The following is a 25370-nucleotide window of genomic DNA, read 5'->3' as shown; positions in this document are numbered from 1 at the left end:
CCGTTGGGTGGATCTGGGTCTTAACACTGAGACGGAGATCTCTGGTAGAGCTCTTGCCGATTGATATTACGTGGGGCTGGGAGGTCTCTGGTGGTCCAAAGTCCCGAACTCGGCTCTCCCACCTCAGAGGCTCAGGCCTGACACCAGGCCGGAGCACCAAGACCCAGTCAACCACACAGCTCAGAAGAAAAGGCAGGAAAAAAAGAAAGAAAGAAAAATAATTTTTAAAATAATATAAAATAAAATAATTAAAAAATAAAAAATATATTAAAATAAAAAATTAATAAAAACAAAGAAGAGAGCACTGAACCAATAAACAAATCCACCAGTGATAACAAGCACTAAAAACTATACTAAGATATACATAAAAATCAGAAAAAGTCAGTCGCAGACAGCAAACCCTGAGGCTACAGTTGCTTCCAGAGTCCACCACCTCAATTTTGGGTTGATTCATTGTCTATTTAGGTATTCCACAGATGCAGGGTACCTCAAGTTGATTGTGGGGATTTAATCTGCTGCTCCTGAGGGTGCATGGAGAAATTTCCCTTTCTCTTCTTTGTTTGTACAGCTCCTAGGATTCAGCTATGGTTTTGGCCCCACCTCTGCGTGTATGTGGCCCTCAGGCTTCTGTTCCCGCCCAGACAGGGTGGGGTTAAAGTAGCGGCTGATTAAGGGGCTCTGGCTTACTCATGCCAGAGTGGGGTGGGGCAGGGGAGGGAGTGGTACAGTCGTTTTAATTGGAATGCGGGATGAGCCTGCTGTGGCAGAGGCTGGCATGACGTTGCAATAGCCTGAGGTGTGCCGTGTGTTCTCCCGGGGAACTTGTCCCTGAATCACGGGACTCTGGCAGTGGCAGGCTGCAGAGGCTCCCGGGGTGGGGGGCGGGGGGCGGGGCACGTGTGAATGTGACCTGTGCTTGCACACAGGATTCTTGGTGGCTGCAGGAGCAGTGTTAGTATTTCATATCCGTCTTTGGTGTCTGAGCTGATAGCCGCAGCTCGCGCCGTTCTGTGGAACTCGTTTAGGCGGTGCTCTGCCTTCTGTGGGCAGTCAGGGCAGGAATTCCCTCTCCTCATGCACTCTGAAACAATGGTCTCTTGCCTCCTAGGCAGGTCCAGACTTTTTCTTGGATTCCCTCCAGGCTAGCTGTGGCGCACTAACCCCCTTCAGGCTGTGTTCACACAGCCAACCCCAGTCCTCTCCCTGGGATCTGACCTCTGAAGCCCGAGCCTCAGCTCCCAGCCCCCACCCGCCCTGGCGGGTGAGCAGACAAACCTCTCGGGCTGGTGAGTGCTGGTCGGCACTGATCCTCTGTGAGGGAATCTCTCCGCTTTGCCCTCCGCACCCCTGTTGCTGTGCTCTCCTCCGTGGCTCTGAAGCTCCCCCACTCCGCCACCCGCAGTCTCCGCCCGCGAAGGGCCTTCCTAGTGTGTGGAAACCTTTCCTCCTTCACGGCTCCCTCCCAGAGGTGCAGGTCCTGTCCCTATACTTTGTCTCTGTTTTTTCTTTTTTCTTTTACCCTACCCAGGTACATGGGGGAGTTTCTTGCCTTTTGGGAGGTCTGAGGTCTTCTGCCAGCGTTCACTAGGTGTTCTGTAGGAGTTGTTCCACATGTAGATGTATTTCTGATGCATTTGTGGGGAGGAAGGTGATCTCCACGTGTTACTCTTCCGCCATCTTGAAGCTCCTCCTATTAAAGATTTGATTGAAGCTGTTCACTTGTGTGAGACGAGTGGTTATTTTACCAGCGAATCCAATGAACCTTAAAAGTGAAAGCAGACTTTTGGCAAAACAGCTACAGGCAACATTCTTTTACAAAGGTGCAGAGCCAGCATGACTAAGCACAGGCAACAGAGTACAAAGGTTAGAGACAAAGGAATAGATCCAATGTGGAGTCAGGTTTGTTCTTCCCTGTTACAGTAGCAGTCTGGCCATCTACCTGCAGCCCAAGTCAGAGAAGGAGATGATGTTTGGTCAACGGAAGGCACCTGCAGGCAATCGGAGGGGATTAGAGGACAGACATCCATCCTCTGCCAAAGGCCACTGCTGCTTTCAGCTTCACCTAATCCCTCTGGGTTCCAGGAACAGCTACTACCTGGCCTGGGGGTGGTGTCAGCTCTCAGCTGATGCTAGGCCCCAGGGGGCTATACTAGCCTTGATGCTTTCCCTTTTGCCCATTGTCAACTGAAATAAAAAATGCACAACGTCAGAGCAGTGAGATTCAGTTTTATTCAGGGACATTACTGAGGACTGTCACACAGGAGAGAGCCTCTCAGGTAGTTCTGAGGAACTGCTCCAAAGAGGTGAGGAAGGAGGTCAGCATATATGTGATTTTGGCTAAGGGGTATGTGCAATCCAATATACATCATGGTAGTCGTCATGAGGAACAGATTTTTTAGTTAATAATTTTAGTACTTTTCTAAGTATGGGAGGATGCAAGAATTCAGGCTCATAAAATTTTTCCTAAATATCTAAACTATCTAAAGGCCTGTTTTCCCAATGTGCAGAGTGCCTCATCCTGGTCTCTGTCCTGAATTAGCAACTGTAGTGGCTAATGATTTAATTCTTGTAGAACCAGATGGCAAGCAACATTCCTTATTTACACAGCCAATACTTTGTAAATGGCTCCTACTTAAAGCCACTCTCATGTAGCCCATCTGAGGTCTCTGCCAGGACCCGACTATTGCATTCCGCAAAGGGATGGGACACCTCAGCAATCCAGTTATGTGAGTGTCGATGTTTGTGTAGGCACAGAAAAAAAAATGAAAAATTATACCCAACACCTGGAATGGGAGGGCAGAGTAGGAGGAAGAATGGTTCTGTTAAATGTCTACATTTACTCAACTGTTTCCTTTTCTTAGATGGAGCCTGCAAAGCATTTTTCATTATAATTACTAATCTACGTAATTACAAATTATTTATATATTTTTAGATTTATTTCTTTATTATTAATTAATTAAATTTATTTTTGGCGGCATTGGGTCTTAGTTGCTGCATGCGGGATCTTTGCTGAGGCACATGGGCTCTTCTTTGTGGTGCTCGGGCTTCTCTCTAGTTGTAGCATGGGGGTTTTCTCTTCTTTAGTTGTGGTGCGCAGGCTCCAGGGCCCATGGGCTCTGTAGCTGTGGCATGTGGGTTCCAGAACACGTGGGCTCTGTAGTTTGAGGCACGCAGGCTCTCTAGTTGAGGCGCATGAGCTCAGTAGCTGCGATGTGAGGGCTTAGTTGCCCCGCGGCATGTGGGATCTTAGTTAACTGCCCAGGGATTGAACCCGAGTCCCCTGAATTGTAAGGCAGATTATTTACCGCTGGACCACTAGGGAAGTCCCACAGATTATATTTTTAAAGGGAAAAATTTTTAGTGTTGTGCATAGTACCATGCTACTGCATGCTTAGTGCCATGCCTGAGAGGCGGCAGGATGCAATATATGCAACCTGTAGAAGCCAGAAGGCATCATGGTTAAGAACAAGGACTCCAGGTGCCAGGGTTCAAATCAGCACCAGCTCAGTGAATTTGGGCATGTCTCTTTACTTTTCTGTGCCTCAATTTTCTAACCTGAAAATTGAGGGTAATGACAAGGTGGTTGTGAAAATCAAATGAATTAAAATGAGTAAAGTGCTTACAATATTCCCTAGCTCACAGTCAGCACCAAGCATGAGTAATTGCCTTATTTCTCTTATTTTATGACAGAACGAGGACACAGTCAACAGCAATGTTCCTTAGCCCCTACTGGCACACACATCAGCTGTCTTGCAGGCTATGAACATACCTGTTCTTTCCCTCTGCCCTTAGCAGGGAAGAGGCTCCTTAGAAAGGAGCAAGCACTGGCTTGGGATCAGATGGCTCCCGGTCAAGGCTAAGCTTTGCCACTCTCCAGGTGTGTGACCTTGGGCCAGTAAATTGCCCTCTCTCAGACTCACATTCCTTCTCAGTAAAAAAGGAATAATAACAGACCCTTGGGGATTGGAGGAGTGAGCCTATGTGTGTCTTGGTTTGCATCCTCTGGAAGTAGATCCTCATGCAAGGATTCAAGTGCAAATACTTTATCTGGAGGTGACCCTGAGGCAAGAATTCAACTGCAAGTTGTTTCCTTGGGAAATAATCCCAGGAAATGCCAGTAGGGCACTGTGGAAGTGAGACTGGGAAGGGAAGTCAGCAGGTAAAGGGTACTTAAGCAAGAAAGCTCACACTGTGGCACCTGGGGCTCAGTCCCTCTCGGGGACAGCAGAGAACATACACCCACCAATCCTTAGTCAGGGCTGCTTCCAAAGGCATTATTTCTCCAGAATGTCCTGCCTGCACTGCATGGCTGAGGTCTGGGGACAGAGGCAGGAACCTTCCACAGCAGTTGTTTTCAGGAACACAGCCTGGTGCAGACCGTTACAGTGGTTCAGTGACTTCAAGACACATACATTTACACCCTTACACACATACACACACGTTCACCCACACATGCATACAACTGCATACACAATCACATACACACTGTGTACACACAGACACAAAAACACAGTTACATACACCACATGTGCTTGCAGCTACATACACGTGCACATGCACGAGTGCAAAGCACAATATATGCATGCATGTAACCATGCACACAATTACATGCATATACTCATATACACACACCATGACACATTTGTGTTCACAGTCATACATACACTTACACACAATCCCACACACAGTCACATAGTCACACACACACATTGAATTAATGGAGACCGAATGTCTTAGAGCTTGTTGTCTCTGAATCTTCTAGCAGAAGGAGGCTCCAACACACTCAGAAGAGGAATAGACACCCCACAACAGCCAGTGACTGGACCAGGCCTGGGTGTGTTTTGAAAATTAAGCAGGGGACCCATGGGGTCCATGCCTCCCCTCCTCCCTGTCTCTCATTCATTCACCATCACAGCCCTTAGTGGAAAGTCAAAGCCCATTTGTAGTGGGAGAAAAGACATTTGACACCTCAAGTATAGATAGCTCTTTGAAGGGGTTAGCTTCATGGTGGGGGAAAGAAACTGTGGGTTAACAGGTGGGAAAGTGGGATCAAGCACAAGGATTTTTTTTTTCAAAGATTGAGGAAATAGCAGTGTTATTTGTATTCCATTGGGAATGACCCAATAGACTTCAGGATACATGGTTAATACACAAAGATTCATTGTATTTATATATTCCAGGGGCTGGCAAACTATGGTCTATGGACCAAGTCTGGCCTGTGCCCTGTTTCTCTAAGATATACAAGCAGTGAATTGTTTTATATTTTAAAAGAATTATAAAAGAAGGAGAGGAAGAGGAGGAGGGCTGTAAGGCCTGAAATATTTACAATATGGGTCCTTACAGAAAATGTATGCCAACCCTTCTGTACACTAGTAATAAACAATTGGAAAATGTTTTCAAATACCATTTTTTCAAGTATCATGTACCAGAAAAAGTGAAATACTCAGGTATAAATCTGACAAAATATGTGCATGATTTCTAGGATGAAAACTTCAAGACACTGATAAAAGAAATCCAAGAAGATCCAAATTAATGGAGACATATACAATATTCGTGGAGAAGACTCAATATTGTTAAGATGCTAAGTCTACTCAAATGGTCTACAAATTCTATGAGATCACAATCTCAGGAGGACTTTTGTAGAAATAGATAAGCTGATTACAAAATTTACATGAAAATGCAAAGGATTTATCAGAGCCAAAATTTTTCGGAAAAGGAAAAATTTAGTTGAAGGATTTACAAGACCCCTTTCAACACATAGTATAAAACAACAGTAATAACGACAGTGTGATACTGGTCAAAGGCATATTAATCAATTGGACAGTATAGAGAGTCCAGAAATTTTTTTTAAAAAAACTTGCAGGGCAAGTCAATGTACAAAGGATAGTCTTCTCAGTAAGTAGTACTGGAAAAATTTGACATCCACATGCAAAAAAAAAAAAAAAAAAAAGTTATCCCGTACCTCACACTTTATACAAAATTTAATTTAATATGAACCATAGAACTAAATAATGTAAAAATGTAAAACTTTTAGAAGAAAACATAGAAGAGAATCTTTGTGGCCTTAAGTTAAACAGCGTTCTTGTATATAACACCAACAGCATAATCATGAAACGAAAAAATGGATAAACTGCACTTTAGAAACCTTTTAAAGTTTTGTTCTGTGAAAGAAATTTAAGATAAAGACCAACCACACACTAGGAAAAGAGACCTGCATATCACATATCTGACAAAGGATTTGTATGTAAAATGCAACAGTGGAAGGTAACAATCCAAGGAAAATTAATGGGCAAAAGATTTGAACAGGTGCTTTACCACAGAAGATATATGGATGGCCAATAGGCACATGAAAAAATGCTCAACATCATTAGCCAATAGGAAGTGCAAATTAAAATCACAGTGATATATCATTGCACACCTATAAGAATGGCTGGGGAAAAACTGACACTGCCAGGTGCCAGTGAGTATGGGCAGCAACCAGAACTCTCACACGTTAATGAGAGGAATTTTAAATGACACGGACACCTATGGAAAAGAGTATGGAGGTTCCTCAAAAAATTAAAGATAAAACTGCCATATGATCCAGCAAAACTGAAATCAGGATCTCACAGAGGTATCTGCACTCCCATTTCATTGCAGTATTATTCACAATAGCCAAGATATGTAAACAAACTAACTGTCTATCAGTGGATGAATGGATGAAGAGGATGTGATACACACACACACACACACACTGGAATATTATTCAGCCAGGAGAAAGAAGGAAAACCTGCTCATTTGTGACAACGTGGTTGGACCTGGAGAGCATTATGCTAAGTAAAATAAGTTAGAGAAAGACAAATACAGGCAGCCTTCCATAACTGCGGGTTCTGCATCTGCATAGTCAACAAATCCCAGATCAAAAAGATTCGGGGGAGGGGGAAGTCCAAAAAATTCCAAAAAGCAATACTTGAATTTGCTGTGTACCAGAAACTATTTACATAGCATTTACATTGTATTTGGCATTATAAGTAATCTAGAGATGATTTAAAGTATACAGGAGGATATGTGTAGGTTGTATGCAAATGCTACAGTATTTTGTATGAGGGACTTGAGCATCCCCAATTATTGGTATCCACGGGGAGTCCTGGAACCAATCCCCCCCATCCCTCGCAGATACTGAGGGATAACTGTACTGTATGATATTACTCATATGTGGAATCTAAAAAAGACAAACTCAAAGAAACAGAGTAGGGTGATCGTTAGCAGGGGTTGGATAAATGGGGAGATACTGGTCAAAGCATACAAACTTCCAGTTATAAGATGAACGAGTTTGGGGATCTAATGTACAGTATGGTGACTACAGCTAATGGTACTGTGTCAGAAACTTGAATGTTCCTGAAAGAGTAGATCTTAAATGTTCTGACCACAAAAAAGAAATGGTAAGTATGTGACGGGGTAGAGGTGGTAGCTAATACTATGTATCATCACTTTCTAAGTTATAAATGTATTAAATCAACGTGTTGTATACCTTAAACAGAAATGTTATGTGTCAATTATATCTCAATAAAGCTGGGAATTTTAATGAAATTAAAAATTTTAAATGGCACACTTTGGAAATAGTTTGGTTGTTTCTTCTAATGTTAAACATACACATGTAATATGACCCAGCCATCCCATTCCAAGAGCAGTGAACGGTTGTACACAAATATTCATAGTAGCTTCATTCATGACAGCGCAAAATTGAAAACAATCCACATGTCCTCCAACTGGTGAAGAAAATATGGCTCACCATATTATGGACTATTACTTAAGAAAGTATTGATGCATGCAACATGAGTGAATCGTAAATGCATTGTTAGGTGAAAGAAGCCAGACTATAGGGATGGAGACTAGATCAGTGTTTGGCAGGAGTTGGGGTGAAAAGTTTTTGACTATCAAGGGTGACTATGGTAGTGGTGGTTACACAACTCTAGACATTTCAAATCTCAGAACTGTACACCAAATAGAGCAAACTTTACTTTTAGTAAATTTTGTAAATTTACATACAGTTTTAAAATGAGGCTGAGGGTAACTAAGCACATATATTATTTGCATAAATATACTGTGAAATGATATACAAAAAGTAAAGTATTTACCTAAAGATGAAAAAACTGGGAAAACAAAGGACATATGGAGGACAAGTATTTTCACTGAGCATCTTATTTTGTACATGAGTGAATGAATCCCCTGTCAAAAATACTACATTTAAAAAGTTAGGCACCACTCATCCAAGAGTGTCTTCTAGTAATCCTGCAGTGGTTCTCCAGGTGATCTGATGCACCTGGGGCTGAGACACCTTGAAAATTGCTTCCTTGGAAGCTAAGGCATGAATTCTGAAGCCAAGCTGACCAAACTTACCCCCACTCTACCACTCATCAACTGAATGACCTTGAGCAAGTGAGTTAAGCTCTCCAATTCATAAGATTGGTGTGAGGATGAAATCAGTGTTTACCTGGGGGAGCTGAAGTGTCATAACCTTCTCCCCTCCAGTGGTCTACTTCTGTTAATAGGACCAAAATCAGTGTCTGTGGAGTCATCAAGCCTTACGTGTTGTATGAAAAGTGTTTAACCACACCCACACCTTACATGAATGCATGTGTATCTATTGCTATAAAAATGAAATTTCTACACCAAAAGTTACGTGATTAAGAGTAACTCAATATGTAATTGGTTGTGATATCTCAAGCTTATTAAGGTGCATAAAGAGAATTCTTGCAAAGTGAGACAAACTAAATTATTTCCTGACATAATGCTATTTACAAAAATAAAGAGTGGCTTGAATACTTAACACAAAGATTTTAAAGACCCCCAGGATGATTTTATGTTGTTGAAGGATGTTCACAATACATTATTATATGAAAACCCCAGATTAACAAGAAAAATGTAAGATAAAATAACATTTTTTTATGTTGAGATAAAGCTCACTTAACATAAAATTCATTCATTCCTAAAATTCATAACATTAAAGTGTCGATTCCATGCATCTAGTACATTCACAACGGTGTGCAACCACCACCTCTCCTCTATCTAGTTCCAAAATATTTTCATCACCTGCAAAGCAGACCTGTACCCATTAGCAGTTATTATTTCCTCCTCCACCCTCCAGCACCTGAATCAATCTCTATGGATGTACCTATTCTGCACATTTCATATAAATGGAATCATATAATATATGACCTTTTGTGTCCGGCTTCTTTCACTTACCATAATGTTTTCAAAGTTCATTCACGTTGTAGCATGTATCAGTGCTTCACTCCTTTTTATGACCCAATAATATTTTTTGTTATGGATATACCTCATTTTTTTTATTCATCCAGCTGTTAACGGATATTTGAACTGTTTCCCAAATATCCAACTTCTGGCAATTGTGGATGGTGCCAGTATGAAGGGCCATGTACAACTTTTTGTTTAAACCCTGCTTTCAATTCTTTTGGGTACATACCTAGGAGCAGGATGGCAGGGTCATATGGTAATTCTAGGTTTAATTTATTGAGGAAACACTAGGCTGTTTTCCACAGTGGCTGCACCATTTTCCATCCCCACCAGCAGTGTATGAGTGTTCCAATTACCCCACATCCTCACCAACCCTTGTTATTTTCCATTGTTTTATATTCTTGCTGTCCTAGTGGGTGTGAAGTGATATCACACTGTGTCATTGATTTGCATTTCCCTAATGACGAATGATGTTGTGTATCTTTCCATGTGCTTGTTAGTCAGTATAATAGTAATTTTAAAAAGGAGATTATATGTAAATGTAATACATTTAGATGTAAATTCAAAATTTTACTTGTATAAGAATTACATATAAAATTAAAAATTGGCAGTATACGTGAGAGAATATGAACAGTGATTGCTTTGACATGTTTGGATTACGGATATGATTTTTATTTCTTACTTTTTATTATTTGTGTTTTCTTCTATGGCAAGGTATCATTTGGGGGAAAAGAAAAACATTTTAAATAAGAACTCTGAAGGCAAAGGAAAACATATGTGATTTTCAGCTTAGAATATACTAAATATTTCCTCATTTCATGTTACAGTGTTTCTTTCTTATTTTGCAAGCAGTAAGTCTTCTGGCCCCTGAAAGGCTCTGAGACTAGACTCTATCCCAGGACCTCCTACAGCCTGATTGGGGCAAGTCCTGAGGCAGCTGCTGTCCCAGGTGCTGAAGGAAGTGGCCCCACTCCTGCCCCCTCGACCTCCTCTCACTATTGTGGACCCTCTTGACTTCCTAGATGAAAATGAAGTCCTGGGTCATGCCTCTCTGAGGGAAAAAATTTTTTTTCGGTTCCTAGCTTCGGACCAGCTTCACATCAAAGCCCACTGTAACTATGTAACAGATGTAACTATGTAGATTTTGAATTTACTGAATCTTCTAATGACAGTTACCTTCAATGGCAGGTTTCCACACGTCCCAAAACTTAAATATAACTTTTATAACTTTAAAACATTTTAAATTTGAGAAAGTGATGCAAAAAGAAGGGAAGAAATGAACCCTTATTGAGTACTGATGCTTACCAGATACTGAGTCAGTCATTTTGCTCATGCTTGCTTATAAATCTCCACAACCCGCAATAAAGTGGCTACTATTATGTAATAAAGGCACTGAGGCTTAGAGAGAGACATGATTTTCCCCAAGCCAAGCAACTAGTAAATGGCAGACTGGGATGGTGACTACTACAGGAGGAAGTGGTGGATCCAGCGTCATCTGAACCTGACTGCATCTGGCTCTCTGCTGCACCTTCCCTAAAGAGTATCCTTGACCTTGTGATCCAAGATGGAGCTCCAGCTACCACATCAATATCCACCCCCCGCCCCCCTTCCCCCGCCCCCCAGGTTCATAGCCTCCCAGACCCGCCTGGATCCCCCCCAGACCCCAAGCGCCCCTCTCAATGAGACTGGGGCAGTCATGGCAGCACAGTTTTATTCCTAGGAATCTGCAAAGTGAGGTGTCTACGGTCAGGGTGGATCGCAGGCCAGACGGTGGTGGGTCACTGCTGACTTGCACTCAGCGGCTCCACACGCAACCAAAGTCCGCCCTCCGCGCGCAGGATCAGCTCCGGCTTCCTGCGTGGCTCCTCCTTGTCCGGCAGCACACGGAAGCGCAGCAGCGTGAGCGCCAGGACCACCTTCATCTCTGTCATGGCGAATGACTGCCCAATGCAGTTCCTGTGGGCGAGAGCGGGAGCTCTGACTGCACCCGGAACCCTCATCCGGGCCCCACTGCACCGGGTATCTGGCCCACAACCCCCATCCCCACCAACAGGGATGGAGAAGGAGGCTAACCGTGCCTGGAACCCCCACGTGGGTTTACATGTCCCCAGAGCTTAGCCCACACTCCAGTCCTGAACTCAGATCAGCAGACAGGGGAACAGGGCTCTCAACACACCTTGGACCCCTCCTCAGGCCCACCACCATTCCCCAGACCCTTACCCATAACGTCCAGTGGAGCGGAGGGAAACTCTGACCATATTAAATTTTCCCTCTTCCTGGCCCCCAAAATCAAGGCTGGAATTTCAGTCCCAGGCCCCTGGGCCTGCCACTCCATTCCCACCTCAGATGCCCCATCCTCACCTGGGCCCCGCGGAGAAGGGAATAAAAGCCAGAGGTGACCTCCCCTTGATGTTTTCTGGGTCAAAGCGGAAGGGGTCATATACCTGGGGGCAAGGCAAGACAGGGCTACTTGGCAGGTGTTTGTATAATGGGGGGAGGTGATGTCTGATTTACTAAGCCAGAACCTTGTGCCCTCCTCTAGGGCCCCCGAGGGGAGTGGGCTAGGATGAGGGAGGTGGGGGGTAGGGGAGGCAGCACCTCAGGGTCCGGCCACACCGATGGGTTGTGATGGGTCCCGAAAATACTGATGAGGCAGATAACACCTGTGGGAGAGGAGGGGCTAGTCAGGACTAGGTCCAAGCCACTTGACTGGGCCCCTCTTTCTGACCAGGAACCTCCTCCCCTAGTCATTGTGGGCACCTTTGGGGATGACCCGTCCATCTGGGAGCACAGTGTCCTGGGTACAGCGGCGGGAGATGACTGTGACTGGGGGGTGCAACCGCAGACTCTCCTTGATGCACATGGTCAGGAAGGGCAACTGGGCCAGATCGTCCCTAGGGAATCCCCATGACAATTATCCAGGGAGCAAAAACAGAGACATCGCCTCCGCCCACAACCCTCCTGCTGTCCCATGAGATCCTCTCTCCCTATAACAAAATTGCAGATGGATCAAATATCTCCAAACACATTAAGTTGTATACATTAGATAGGTACAGTTTTTTCTTTGTCCATCATACCTCAATAAAATGGTACTTAGAAATAAATAAAGAAAAGCAATATCACAGAACCAGACAAAATTTAGTGAGATATTTTTAGAAGTTTTTCTAAGCAAAACATCGAAGAGCCAACCATAAAAAAGTTTACAAATTCTTATAAAATATTCTTTACGGCAAGATAGCAAAATCAAAAGGCAAATGAGTAAGAAACAAAAGATCAGATTCGCTGTTGACTCTTATTTATTACAGCACTAGAGATACTAGCTAATGCAATTAGACAGAGGAAAAAGGAGAGTAATGCCATTTGAGATGTGGGGTAAATATATCATTTTCGGCAGATAATGATTTTATACTTAGAAAACAAGAGAATTCACTGGAAAATTTTTATAAGCATCGAAGATAAGATTCAGTAAGGGGACTGAATTCTTTTTCTTTAATCCCCTTCATTTTGTGTGGTGTTTTAAATTCTTAATAGTTGATACAGTTAACTAATTCAAAATTGGAAAACTACAAAACACCACCCCCATGGCCTAACAGCACTCATTTCCCCTCTTCACAGTTTGCCTAGTGATTATTTTATATGTATCCTTCCAGAGGTACTTTTTTGCATTAAAAAAATATATAGTAGCATACTATGTACTATACACATTGCTCTGTATCTTTTTCATGTAACAGCATATCAATCTTTTCTTGTACATCTCTTGGGCCCAGTGTCCAAAATAAGGCCTTTCCTACTCTGGAGCTATAAAATAATTTCCCATGGTTTCCTCTAGAGCCTTTAAAACTCCTTTATTTTTTATTTTACATATTTGATTCATGTAGATGTTATTTTCTTATGACATAAGAGCAGGTTGAATTAACCTTTTTCCATGTAGCTCTCCAGTTGTTCCAAGTTTTTATTAAATGATCTTTATTTTTCCTATTGATATGGGACTCCATATTTAGCATTTACTATGTTCACTGCACAAGAAATTTATATCCATAAATTATTAGTTTTTGTATTAGAAAGAATAGATGATGATGATGATGTTATAAAATATCTGGATTAAAATTAACAAGAAATGTGAATGTATTCCAAATGAACTTATAAATATTTCTCAATACAGATAGACTAGATGATTCACCATAGCAACAAGAGTATCTAAGGGTTAATTTAGCAAAAGCTGCATAAGATCTCTATACTAAAATTTTAAACTCTATTAAAAGCCTAAAGATTATTTGAATATACAAAAATGGATATTCATTCCACACTCTGGGATAGTGTGTGTTAATATTATGATGTAATCTCTTTTCCACAAGCCAATCATATGTTCAATTAAACCTCCTTCCTCACTCATTTCTCTTTCTCTGTCTCTCTCTTTCTCTGTCTCTTTCTCCCCTTCCCCACATCACTTCATTTTTGCCCGGCTGTCTTTTTGACCTAACTGCATCTCAAATGCATCCAGATATCTACTGATCATCTTTCAGGGTCTCAGCTGAGGCACTTTTTTCCACCCTCTACTTTGCCTCTCTTACTCTAAACCCCAGCACTGCCCATGTGCACTGGGAGTGTCCTGACCTGGAGCTATTCCTCACCAGGCTGGGAGCTCCTGGAAGGCAAAGACTGGGTCTGGGTCCTTCTTGAGTCTCCAGGACACAGAATGGGGCTGGAAAGAATTGGAAATGGCATAGAATTGGGGATAGGAAGGCAGTTTGGCAGTGTTTCCTAAATGGGAACTGGATGGATGAAGATGCAGCTGTTCCTGGACAGGAGTTGAATGACTTTAGTCCTCAGGTATTCCCTGTGAATCCTGGACTAAATAATACGAAGAATTAGGGGGCAGGAGATCAGCAAACACTCAGGGATGAAGATGTTTAAAAACATGTGATTCAGGGAGAAAAGTAAGGGAGTGGAGAGGAAGTTCACTTACTGAATATGTGCTAAGTGGCATCATCAGACCTCACACATTGTCACTAATTCTCTCAGAAATCCAAGTCTTTCTGTCCCCAGAGCCTGCAAACTTTCCCCTGTTATACATACTGGGTACTAGACCCTGCCTCTGGGATCTTCTCCTATTCCCACTAAGCAATAATGACAGAATCAACAAAAAGATTTGCCCTCTTCCCCAGCCAGGGTGCAAGGCCAATGTGAGGGGCTCAGAAAAAGACCAGGAGGACTTGCACTCACCATTCAATCTCCTTAGGCTCACGGTCCCTCAGGAGTGCTTGCACCTCCTGCCGGCAGCGCTCCTGGTATTCTGGGTGCTTTGCAAGGTTGTACAGGACCCAGGAGAGGCCACTGGCTGTGGTATCATGGCCTGAGGGGCATCAGAAAAACTTGGGTCTCTGGGCTACTTCAGCACCAGAAGGCGGACAGCACCCTCACAGTAAGGCCCATGGGGAGGATGGGGAGTGATGGGGTGATCTAGGGTCCACTCGCCAAGTTCCTTGGTGGGAGAGAGACCCCTTCCCCTCTGTAGTCTCCACTGGGACCCTCACCCTCAAACATGAAGGTGTCAGCTTCAGCTCGGATATCTTCATCTGATAATCCCTTCCCATCTTCATCCTGGAGAGAAAGCAAGATCCCCAGGATCACTGAGGGCCCCTGAGCCTAAACTGAGACAATCTCAACCTCCATCATCCATCCAGAAACCCAAGCCCACCCTGAACTCCTAGACCTCGTTTGCTTGCTATCACACGAGAGCCCACCCCACAGGCCTCCTCTTGACCTCTTTGCCTCCTGTGTTGTCCCTGGTGAAAGGAATCAATGATCTATAAATATTGTCATGTCTCTACATGATGCAACCTGGGTTACCGGATGATTGAGTGGCAACTTGACTTGGAAGCTATAGCTTGAGCATTGCCCCAAAGCCATTTGCCCATATGTTAGGATAGGAAATCCAGGGATTCCTTATCTCTCCTGGGAATAAGGAATGGGTTATAAACCTGTAGAATCTATAGACTTTGCCTTCTCTCCCACGAGGATTTGTTTAAGTTCAAGGACAATCTCTTCTCTTCCCTTCTCTTCTCTTCTCTTCTCTTCTCTTCTCTTCCCTCCCCTCCCCTCCCCTCCCCTTCCTCCTCTCCCCTCCCCTCCCATCCCCTCCCCTCCTGTTCCCTTTCCTTTTTTCTCTCTCTCTCTCTCTCCCCCTCTCCTTCCCCACCGTAGGGAGGAAGGGGCAGATGTCCTGTATAAGCTCTAAAGTTCAAAATCTGGAGGTACTTATCCTGCAATGCAAGCATGGCTGCATGTATAGGTAAAACATTATGGAGCCCTCAGAGAAATTTAGGAATGGGGAACCATAGCTACAATTCTACTCTGGCTACTGTTACTGCTGTGAGAAATAAATGGGCTGCTCTGATCCAGAGTTTTGTATATATACATACATGTATATATACAGTCTGCCTCTGTGGTAGACTAACTTATTAGCTTGTAAGTAGAGTAAAATCTCAGGACTTCACAGTTTCAGACTCAGCAATCCCCTGCAGGGGGGATTCCACACACTCATCTCTAAAACTTACCCCTGACTAATTCCTCCCTCAAGCACCTCACATGGCTCCCCAGTACTCTTTGTATCCCGTCCAAGCTCTTTGATCGAATCGAGGTCCATTCTAATACTTCTACTCAGATACCAGAGGAACCTACCTTGGTCAGCAGGAGCACGTCAATAAAGTCCAAGGTCTTGGCCTTAGCCTTGGCCTTGAGGAAGTCATCAATGCCCTGACTGGGGAGGGTACGCCGCCGCTCCTGGATAACAGCATCTGTGAAGTCGTGAACCAGGCGGCAGGCCCTGCGGAAGCACCGCCCGTCGGGGGTGAGGTAGTACAGGAGGTCTATGTGCAGGCAGATCTGCTGGTGTCTCTTTGCCACTAGGGCACTGAGCTCCAAGATGGCAGCAATATATTCACTGGGCTTCCTGCAGGATGAGAGCATGAAGGGAGCCAACAATATAAAACATCTGAAGGCCAGAAGCCGGGAGCTACCTCCCTCTAGGAAACTGAAGCTCCAAGAACAGATGGCCCACAGATACAGTGTGGGGAGAAGTCAGGACATGAGTCTCTCCAGACTCTTCTCTCCTACATCCCATCTCTGTGAGCTGCCTCCATGCCCCAGGCACCCAGAGCACAGCTTAGATATCATGCTTCTCCCCTCTGTCTCTCACCCAGTATCTGCCCCTTCTCCTTCCCCAAACTGTCCACACGGCTCAGAACTTATCCTCTGCTAGCTGGTCAATGGCCCAGCCCTTCCCTATTCTCCTTACATCCAATGTCAACAACATTCAGTTGGTCTTCTATTGAGTCAGATGTCCAAGCTCAACTTTAACCAAGACCCTCATCTGCTCAAACACATTCCTTGGCTCCCAGGAAACTTCAGATAAAGTTCATATCCTCTATGTCTGACTTCAGAATGTCCTTAAGACATAACCCTGCCCACTCCTCCAAACTTATTTCCAAGGTGTCTCCTCACAGTTGCACATACTTTGCTCATCCTACCTTCCTGGCCTTTATCAAACAGTTCCTCCTACCTGAAAGTTTAGCTCCTTTTCTTTCCCTTTCCCTGTCCTTCAATGTCCAGCTCTGACCCACCTCCTCCAGGAAGGCCCTTCTGGTAGCCCTGGTCAGTCCTCCCTCTCCCATCTACTCCCTTGGGTCTATGGCTCACATTCCTGGGCCCTGGGCTGAGACTCACTCCTGGCAATTACTGTCGAAACTGAAGACGCATTTCTGCAGGCTGTCCAGGGTCATGAGGCTGATGTGTTCAAACATGTCCAGATGGGTGTGGCCCTCTGTGACCAGGTGCTGCCACTTGGCCTGGACAAAGAAGGGGAAAGAGCTGGGTCTGGGAACTGACTCCTCCGACCCCTCCCTAACCCCTAAACACCAAGATGCACTCCCCCAGTTTCTGACTCCTGGGCCCAGGCACACAACCCCAGGGAGGACCAGACCTGGGTAGGTGTGAAAGCTGTTATTATTAGGGCATGAAGTCACCATGGCTGAGAGTCACAAGATCTGGGTTTTTAAATCCTGGCTCTGCCCACTATACTCTTTGTATCCTTGGTCAACTTATTGCATAAAGTAAATGCTCAACAAATGTTAGCTTCCTTCATCTTCATTGTTATAAATTGATTAGGAAAACGTCCCCTATGTTGAGAGAGGTAGTCCTCCATGGGTCCTGAGTACCCCTGCACATTTTTGCTGGGTATGCCAAAAAATTGCAAGACTCTGATGTTCTTTACCTGGGCCATTTCTCAGAGTTGTGTTTGTAAAAAACAACCTTGAGCGGTGAGGTAATGTTGAAACCTTGTAACCCAGATTGAGACTTGAACCCACGGTCTTTTAACTGAAATCACACACTTGGTCTCAGGACTTAATGAAGCTCAGGTTCTTGATGTCTCATTGCAGAAAGAATTCAGTGAGAGACAAAGTGATCGGTAAGAAGAGGATTTATTTAGGGAGAAACACATTCCACAGAGTGTGGGCCATCTCAGAAGGCAAGAGGCCTTGGGAGAAACACTTTACAGACAGAGTGTGAGCCATCTCAGAAGGTGAGAGCGGCCCCAGGGTATTGCGTTGTCAGTTTTTATAGGGGTGGGTAATTTCATAGGCAATGAGTGGGAGGAGTATTCCAGCTATTTTGGGGAAGGGGTGGGGATTTCCAGAAACTGGGTTACTGCTCACTTTTTGACCTTTATGGTCAGGCTTCGAACTGTCATCGCAATTGTGGGTGTGTCATTTAGCGAGCTGATGTGTTACAATAAGCGTATATTGAGGCTCAAGGTCTAGTGGAAGTCGACTCGTCCGCCATCTTGGATCTATTTGGTTCTAATCAGTTTATGTCATGTCCTCTGGCTATGTCATTCGTTTAAAGGTTGTGCCCTGCTCCCTTCCCTCCTGTTTCAATGTCTCCTCCTGGACAAATACCAGGCTTGCTTCTAATTGCTATAAAAGTCATAGAGTCCCTAAACCTAGTGCTCCTTCCCTTGTAATACAACATACTATATGAGCAGGCATCTATTGAAGCCCACCTGTGTCATCCTCAAGGTATTTGGTGACTTGGAAGAAGAATGCAAACCAACAAGAAGCACAGGCTGTTTTCTGTGCCAAAAGTAATAAACTGTCCTTTGTCTCTAACCCAGGAGTCTCATGACTTCTGGCAGAATCCACAAAAGAGTAACAAGCTCCCTTGTCAGCTTGCAGGTATGGAAAAATCTGAGGCACGTCACAAAATCTTTACGTCCACTACTCCATTCCCATGTATAAATCCAAACATTTTGCAATGTATTTTTTCAGTAACTTCTATTAGGAGGTGGAGCCTATTTCACCATCCTTCTATTCTGAGCTGGCCTTGGACTTGTTTTGGCCAATAGACTATGGTGAAAATAATGAGGTGATCATCCCAAACCTAGACCCCACGGGCACTACAGCTTCCTCTCAGTCTTTTCAAACCCTGCCTCTGCCATTTGAACCAGACTGAGATGTCTTCTGAAAGGAGAGGATCACATGAAAGGAAGTCTAGTTGCCTTAGCTGAGGTCATCCTAGATCAACTTGCAGCCAACCAAGCTCCAAACATGTGAGAGGACCCAGATCAGCAATGCTTCATATCTGTATGGTCAGGCCGCCCAAGATAGTTGTCCTCTTGTTCTCTGTACATCCCTTGCTTGACCAGTCCTTGTTTCACCTACACCCTATTCACATGGCTGACCTTCCCTCTTAATCATAGAGCCTAATCAGTAACTGCCTAAATACTCGACTCCAGCCCCAGATAGTGATTGTTCTAATATTTAGATCAAAACATCTCCACCATCATAGCTTATCAAAGGGGTAGTGAGGGGTATGCTCCTCTGCTGGTTTCCTTGGTAACTTATGAGCCAACCTGATGTCAATTCCCCTACAACTGGTAACCTCCCACCCATCCACCCCCATAGGAAGACTGCCGCCATGTCCTTCCCGCTGTCAGCCACACATGGTGGGGTGTCACTCCAGGACCTTGCTTCAGACATGTAAGATGCCCCCGTCCATTAAACCACTGATGTCTCTGTTAGAGGCTGCAGGCCTGTGGGGTTCAGCCCAACACTATCTGACCCACAGCTGATTATAGATACGTGAGTGACCCCACCTACATTCAGAGGAACCAGCCAACTGACTCACAGACTTGCTGTCAATACTAAACCCTTATCGTTTTGAAGTGATTTGTTACTCAGGAATAACTACTACATGATACTCATCATTATCATCAAACATGCCTCAAGATTCCATGGCTTCTGTGAAGGTAAAATAGAAACTATTACCTTCTCAGCACCTACTATGTGCCAGGGACATGGCTCCATTATGTTATCTCGACCACCCTGCAAAGCAGGGATCACATCATACTCATTTTATAGCCAAGGAAATTGAGGCTCAGAAGGAAAGAACAATGGCCCAAGCCACCTAGAAGAGCCAGAATTACAGACAAGATGTATCTGAGTCCCTGTTGTCCCCAAGGCTCCAGCTGGGACCCTGAGTTCAAGATACTCACATGCATGATGTCTGCACTTTGGGTGAAAATCTTCATATAGGGCTTCAGGATGTTGAAGTGGAAGGCAGGTGTCAGCATGCGACGGCGGCTGCTCCACTTGTCACCGGCACTCAGCAGGAGCCCATCCCCTAGCCAAGGTAGCCACAGGGAGTGGGCAAGGGCAGCACCTTCCCCTGGGCCCCCAAGGTTGTCCCCAACCCTCTTCACTAACAGTTACTCACCCAGCCAGGGCCTCATAAAGTCGTAGAAGTGCACGTCCTTGGGTGCGACGGTGGCTGACATGAATGAGGACCATCAGGGGCCAGGAGGAAGGGGAGGGGAGGGATTTTGGTGGGGGGTGGAGGCTCCCAGCCAGGAACCTGCATTCCCCCTCCAAGCCCAGCATAGCAGGAATGGGGCCAAGAGCACAGGAAACTGGGAGGAGGGGGGAAGGGAGGGTGGAACAGACCAGGCTGCAGCACAGAATACAGTCAAGACAGAGACCATAGACACAACTCTGTATGCTTAGCCACACCCCAACATGACACAACATACCCCAACATGACTTGACATGGCACCTTATAAACACCGAAGCATAGCCCAGCACTTTACAAAACGCCTTTACAGGACCTAGGACATTACATCTGCCCCAGCACTCTGACCTCTCCTGAGACATCTGACAGGGCCCTAACATGCACGACACAACCTGACATGACAAAACATGCTCTGCCATGGACCTGAAGACAATCTGACATGACCTCAGTGTGCCCCAGACAGGATCTAATACACATATCACAGACCTGAAACAGGCAAGACCAAGACATACTCTAAGACCTGCATCAGACACGACTCACATAAGGTCTCAGGCATTTCTCAGAGTGACCCTGAGTCCCAGACCTCAGACAAACCTCAAGTGTGGCCCAGACGTGACCAGCAGGAGAACCAGACAATCTCTAATGGCATCTCATATAAGAATCAGAGACTCCAAGATGCTTCAGATGTCCTTGGCCATAGCTGAGCCCCAGACATGACTGAGACCATCTCCATTTGAGCTCAGGTATAAACATATACAAGGTGTCACCAGGTATAACATACACCAGCTGTAACCAGAATCCAGGTAGAAACATACGTGACCAGACGTGGCTATATAGCAGACATTGCACAGACATGACCGCAGGTCAGGCAGGTGGGAGTCCAGGTGAGAGAGAGGCAGTGGCATCTGTGCCACAGCCCCTTCTGTCTGCACGCTGGTCACATGCCCACCTGGAGGCAACACAGAGACCATGGCAGTGGGCAAGCTGTGGCCAGGGAGGTGTCTACCTGGAGCAAAGAGCACAGGTGTGATGCAGATGGGGTGGAAGATGTGGGTGACCACATGCCAGGGTCCAACCCACCAATGGCACACATCCCATAGGTGCTGGCCTGGCCCTGTGTGTACAGGAGACCTTCCTCCAAGCTCTGAATCTGGACAGGCACAAAAATGACCCAATTCACACTCTACCAGGCTGCCAGAGGGAAGGACTTGCAAAGAAGGGATCCAGACCTGAACCTATGAATCACCTCCAGCAGCCGCTTGTCTGTCCTCAGCCTCCTCCTGGGCTCCCTCTTCCCCACACCCTCCATACATGACAATTGGGGTCCCTTAGGTGCAAGGATAGAAAGGGTTTGGACCCCAAATACCATGTTCACCTGACTTCTCTTCCATCCTCATATTCCAGGTATGGAAACTGAGGCTCTGAATGAAGTCACTTGCCAACAGTCTCCCAGACACTAAGCCTGAGACTCCAGCCCAGGTCTGTCTGAATCCAGGGCCTGAGTTCTTAACCATCCAGCTGCTCTGAGCCCCAAAACAATAGCTCAGAGGACCCTATGCTTCTCAGACAGGGCACTCAGAGTCTCAGGGACACAGAGATTGGTCCCATGACCCAGGCAAGGGAAATTAAAGGAATCCTGTATCTTTTCCTGGAAATGTTCTGAATGAGGTCACTTTTCCATGGGGGTTGAGCTTCTGGCATTCATCTTTACCATGATGAGAGTGAAGCCATCACAGATGAACACAGAACTGAAAGATGAAGACAGATTTCTGATGACATTGTTTAAGACCTGGATCCAGCTGGGCCTGAAGACACCCTCCTTGGACTTTACTATCAATTGATTCGCTTTCTTTCCTTAGAACATAGAGGGTTGCATTTCCACCACTAACTGCTGAAAGAGACTTCAGCAGCCAGAGAGAGACAGGGACCTTCCCAGAGTCACTGAGCATTCTGGTGTTTCAACCGAGGTCTCTGTCAGTTGCTGCCTGTTCATTCCTCTGCTTGCCAGGTCTGTCTGGGGATGGGAGGAACAGGGGACAAGAGAAGGGAGACAGGGTGTGGTGGAGTCTCCTCAGGGAGATTCCTGGGGACTGGAGAAGGAGGGCACTGAACTAGAAGTGGTCGAGCTGCAGGATAGAGTCAAAGAAACTGACCCACCAGAGAGGTGGATGTCATGGAAATAGCAGTCCAGATCTTCCACCAGCCATGAGTCTTCATTGCTCTGGGCCTGGGTATGGGTGGGACTGAGGGCAGGCCTGGCAGGGGGCCCGGGATGCTATGGACTTCCACTGCTCCGCTTTACCCTCTGCTTTAAAAAATGTCTGCTCATCGATCCAGACACAGTTCCAGCAACTCCTCCTCCAGGAAGCCTTCCGGGATGCCCTAGCAGAAAACCTTGCTTCTCCTCTGGGTTGCCACAGCCCATCTCCCTCTGGCCAATTCCTGACCACACCAGGTCAGGGATCTCTCTGTCCAGACCTGTGTCCTCAAGATTGGGGGTGTCCTTCACCCAGGACACCAGGGTGGGGTGCAGACGGCAGTGAGAGGAGGAAGGAGGCAGTGAGACGGGGGCTGGTGAATACTTGAAGGAAAGAGGAAGATGGCTGAGAGAGAAGAGGGGAGGAAGGGCCGGGGTCCTGTAGGGGCCACATTGAAGCTTGGCAGGGAGGCGCTGGAAGCCCTCAGATGTGTCATGGCACCACCACCACAAGCTCTGCATGGGTACCTGAGGCATTGGCGACATTCCGGATCAAGTCAGGATGGCAGAAAATGACCAGGGGGGTGATAGGGCCCATCCAGATCATGTATCCCCGGGGGTAGTTGGCCACCAGCTGAGTTAAGCCCCTCAAGCCCTGCTCCGTGGGGGGGTACTGCAAGCAAGGTAAGGGCCATCAATCCCAGAAGGAACCGCTGCAGTGGACCATGTGTGGGATTCTGCACAGATGGAGGGAATCTCTGCTTCCTCCTGTTCCTTCTCTCTGAGGGCAGGAGGGTCCTGGGGGCCTCTTCATGTCCCCCGAGTGTATCTCAGGGCACAGGGAGAAGACACGCTCTCTGCCCACAGGGAGGGTGACCTTGGTTTGAGAAGACAAATTTTTCTTGTCCTGGGAGTGGTCCCAGCCCCAGGGGCGACCACAGGAGGACATCCCCAGTGGTGAGGTTTGTGGGTAGCAGGGTGGCCTCAGGACTTGTGGACTGGGTTTTGGTCCCACATCCTTTCATATTCTGGCTGGTCCACATGGCCTCTGGTTCCTTGCATGGTAAAGGGTCTGCAGACCTGGGACCTTCCAGCCCTGGCCAACCCCAAGGGATGGTCGTGAATTCTGCCCGTCAATCAATATAGCAATTCTGCCCTCTGAACCCCCTCTGCTGGCCATGCTCTGTGCAGAGTGCATCCTGTGTGTCTATTTCTCTGCAAGCTATGGGCATGCCTTTCAATTGTGCCATTTACAAATGAAAAAACTGAGGCCATATGCCCCCAAAGGGGAAGAAGTGTGGGTTGCCTCCTGGTGAAGCATCCTCTCCCCAGGATGCCCCATTCAAACCTGACAAATACCCCCAGGTGCTCTAGACAAGTGTACATAAATCATTTGCACCTTTGTGACTTGCTCCTGTCTCCCCAAGGACCTTGAAGTGAGGATTCAAAGCACTAGATGAGACTGGTCCGGAGAGGGAGAGTGACTCAGCCAAGGTCACACAGCAAGAGGGGCTGGAGGAAGGAAAAGTGACCAAGACCGGCCCCTCACAAACAAGCCCTTGGAGGGGAAGGCAGAACTGCAGCAACTTTGTAACATTCCTCCCACTTCCAGGATGTCCTGAAACCATTCCAAGACCTAGAATCTCAGCACTGTGAATCTCATCTTCACGGTGAACTTTGGAATGCCCCCGTTCTGAACTTTGCCTTAATGAACAGTTATTGCAGCAAGTCTCGCCCCAAGTTGTAGTTCTCATCCCAGGCAGGAAAGGAAAGCTGTCTGGGAGATAGGAGGAGGATACCCATCCCTTTGACCTTGACTGAGGCGGGTGATGGCAAGTTCCTCACCTTGGTCATCAAACATTTATTTTGCATGCCTACTGTATGCCAGCCCTGGACCTGGCACTGTAGTGTCTGATCTCCAGAACTATCATCAAATTGGAAAGATGGTTCATAAGTAATTGGACAATTAACTGTTGAATTAATCATGAGCGGGGCCAAGTCAAAGGTCAAAGTCTGGGGCACAAGGTAGGCAGGCGTGGAGGATGGGAAAGTGTAAGAAGGCTTCTGAAAGAGGAAGTGAGTGGCCAACTTTATCCAGATTGGTCAAGGCGCCCATTGGGACATCTTGGTGGGAGCGGGAGGAAGGGAGTAAGATGAGAGGAAGGGGTCCTGGAGAGGGGAGGGGGGGGTAGCTGTGCACCTGTAGGTGGGAATGGGGAGGTGATAGCTATTTCCTGTGGGGAAGATGTAGCCCAGAATAAGACACAAGGAAATGGGCCACATGCAGAGCAGACCCTGGACAGCGCACCTCATGTGTGGAAGACAGGCAGGAAATGGACCCCAAAGCAGGCTAGGGATAGAAGGACAGGCTGTGGGGAAGGTCTCGATGGCAGAGCAGACGAATGAAGGAGTGAGGAAAAAGGGGGCTTCTCATCCTCCCTGGCTTCTCTGCTGTCCTAGATCATAGCCCAAACCCTGAGCCCCATTCCTGACCTGAAGGAAGTCCACCCACCCTGATGCTCCAGACTCATCCTGCTACCCGCACTCACCAGGCCCAGGTGACCCAAGAACCAGTTGCGTTTTGGGGGCTGCTGGAAACATTGGAGGCGGTGAGAGTTGTTGTAGAAGGTGTAGGTCCAGGCCAGGACGCGGGCCAGTAGCCAGGAGGCCCCGGTCAGCAGCAGGAGTAGCCACGGGGAGGCTGCCACCGGCCCGAGTCCCAGCCAGGACAGGCTCAGCTGCAGCATTCTATGGGGCAGACACGGTGGAGGGTGAGCTCCTGAGGATGAAGGAACAGGGGGGCGATGATGGTGAGCTGTGAGGCAGAGACAAATAGAGGGACGGGAACAAGGGAGTGAGGGGCAGGGATGGGGAGTGCTGGGGATGGCGCAAGAAGGGCTCAGAGAGGGGAGGGAGACCCAGAGAAATCCAGAGGAAGAGAGAGAGACAGACAGACAGAGGAGTTAGTAACCAACTAGTATCCACTCATCTCCCAGGCCAGCTCATTCCCTTGAGCAGTGGCCTTCCGTGCCCCGGGCCAGGACCCCCAGCCCTTAGACCCCCAGCCTGGCACCTTCTGTCAGGAGTGGCTTGT

At 46.4% G+C, this 25370-nt stretch overlaps 1 protein-coding gene and 2 pseudogenes across 5 annotated transcripts in view; 2 read left to right on the top strand and 1 right to left on the bottom strand.

The window, feature by feature from the left end:
* Positions 1-10954, top strand: part of LOC309804402 (cytochrome P450 4F2-like) — a 24131-nt pseudogene extending 13177 nt beyond the window's left edge. The window contains exon 7 of the transcript in view: positions 10858-10954. The product of the transcript in view is annotated as a cytochrome P450 4F2-like (transcript). The remainder of the gene's footprint in view (positions 1-10857) is intronic.
* LOC309803952 (cytochrome P450 4F3-like) overlaps positions 1-25370 on the top strand; it is a 74631-nt pseudogene that overhangs the window by 19542 nt on the left and 29719 nt on the right. The window lies entirely within an intron of this gene.
* On the bottom strand, positions 10939-25370 carry LOC309803946 (cytochrome P450 4F2-like). 3 transcript variants are annotated; one of them, XM_082620860.1, is made up of 13 exons: positions 25350-25370; positions 24826-25024; positions 22805-22949; positions 20008-20061; positions 19787-19914; positions 16960-17081; positions 15916-16186; positions 14769-14835; positions 14458-14587; positions 11995-12128; positions 11833-11897; positions 11596-11678; positions 10939-11190 (listed from the first exon to the last, which is right to left on the bottom strand). In XM_082620860.1, exons 2-13 carry the CDS (start codon positions 25021-25023, stop codon positions 11013-11015), a joined length of 1575 nt encoding a protein of 524 aa, XP_082476986.1. In that variant the 5' UTR covers position 25024; positions 25350-25370; the 3' UTR covers positions 10939-11012. The 3 variants fall into 3 exon arrangements, with proteins under 3 accessions (XP_082476986.1, XP_082476987.1, XP_082476988.1); XM_082620861.1 differs by lacking the exon at positions 22805-22949 and having other exon boundaries at positions 20008-20044; XM_082620862.1 differs by lacking the exons at positions 22805-22949; positions 25350-25370 and having other exon boundaries at positions 24826-24960.

The sequence above is a fragment of the Mesoplodon mirus genome (assembly GCF_964341445.2).
Source record: "Mesoplodon mirus genome assembly, chromosome: 5".
NCBI classification, from domain to species: Eukaryota; Metazoa; Chordata; class Mammalia; order Artiodactyla; family Ziphiidae; genus Mesoplodon; species Mesoplodon mirus.
Note: the sequence above shows the minus strand (reverse complement) of the source record. Positions and strands in the feature narration are given on the sequence as shown.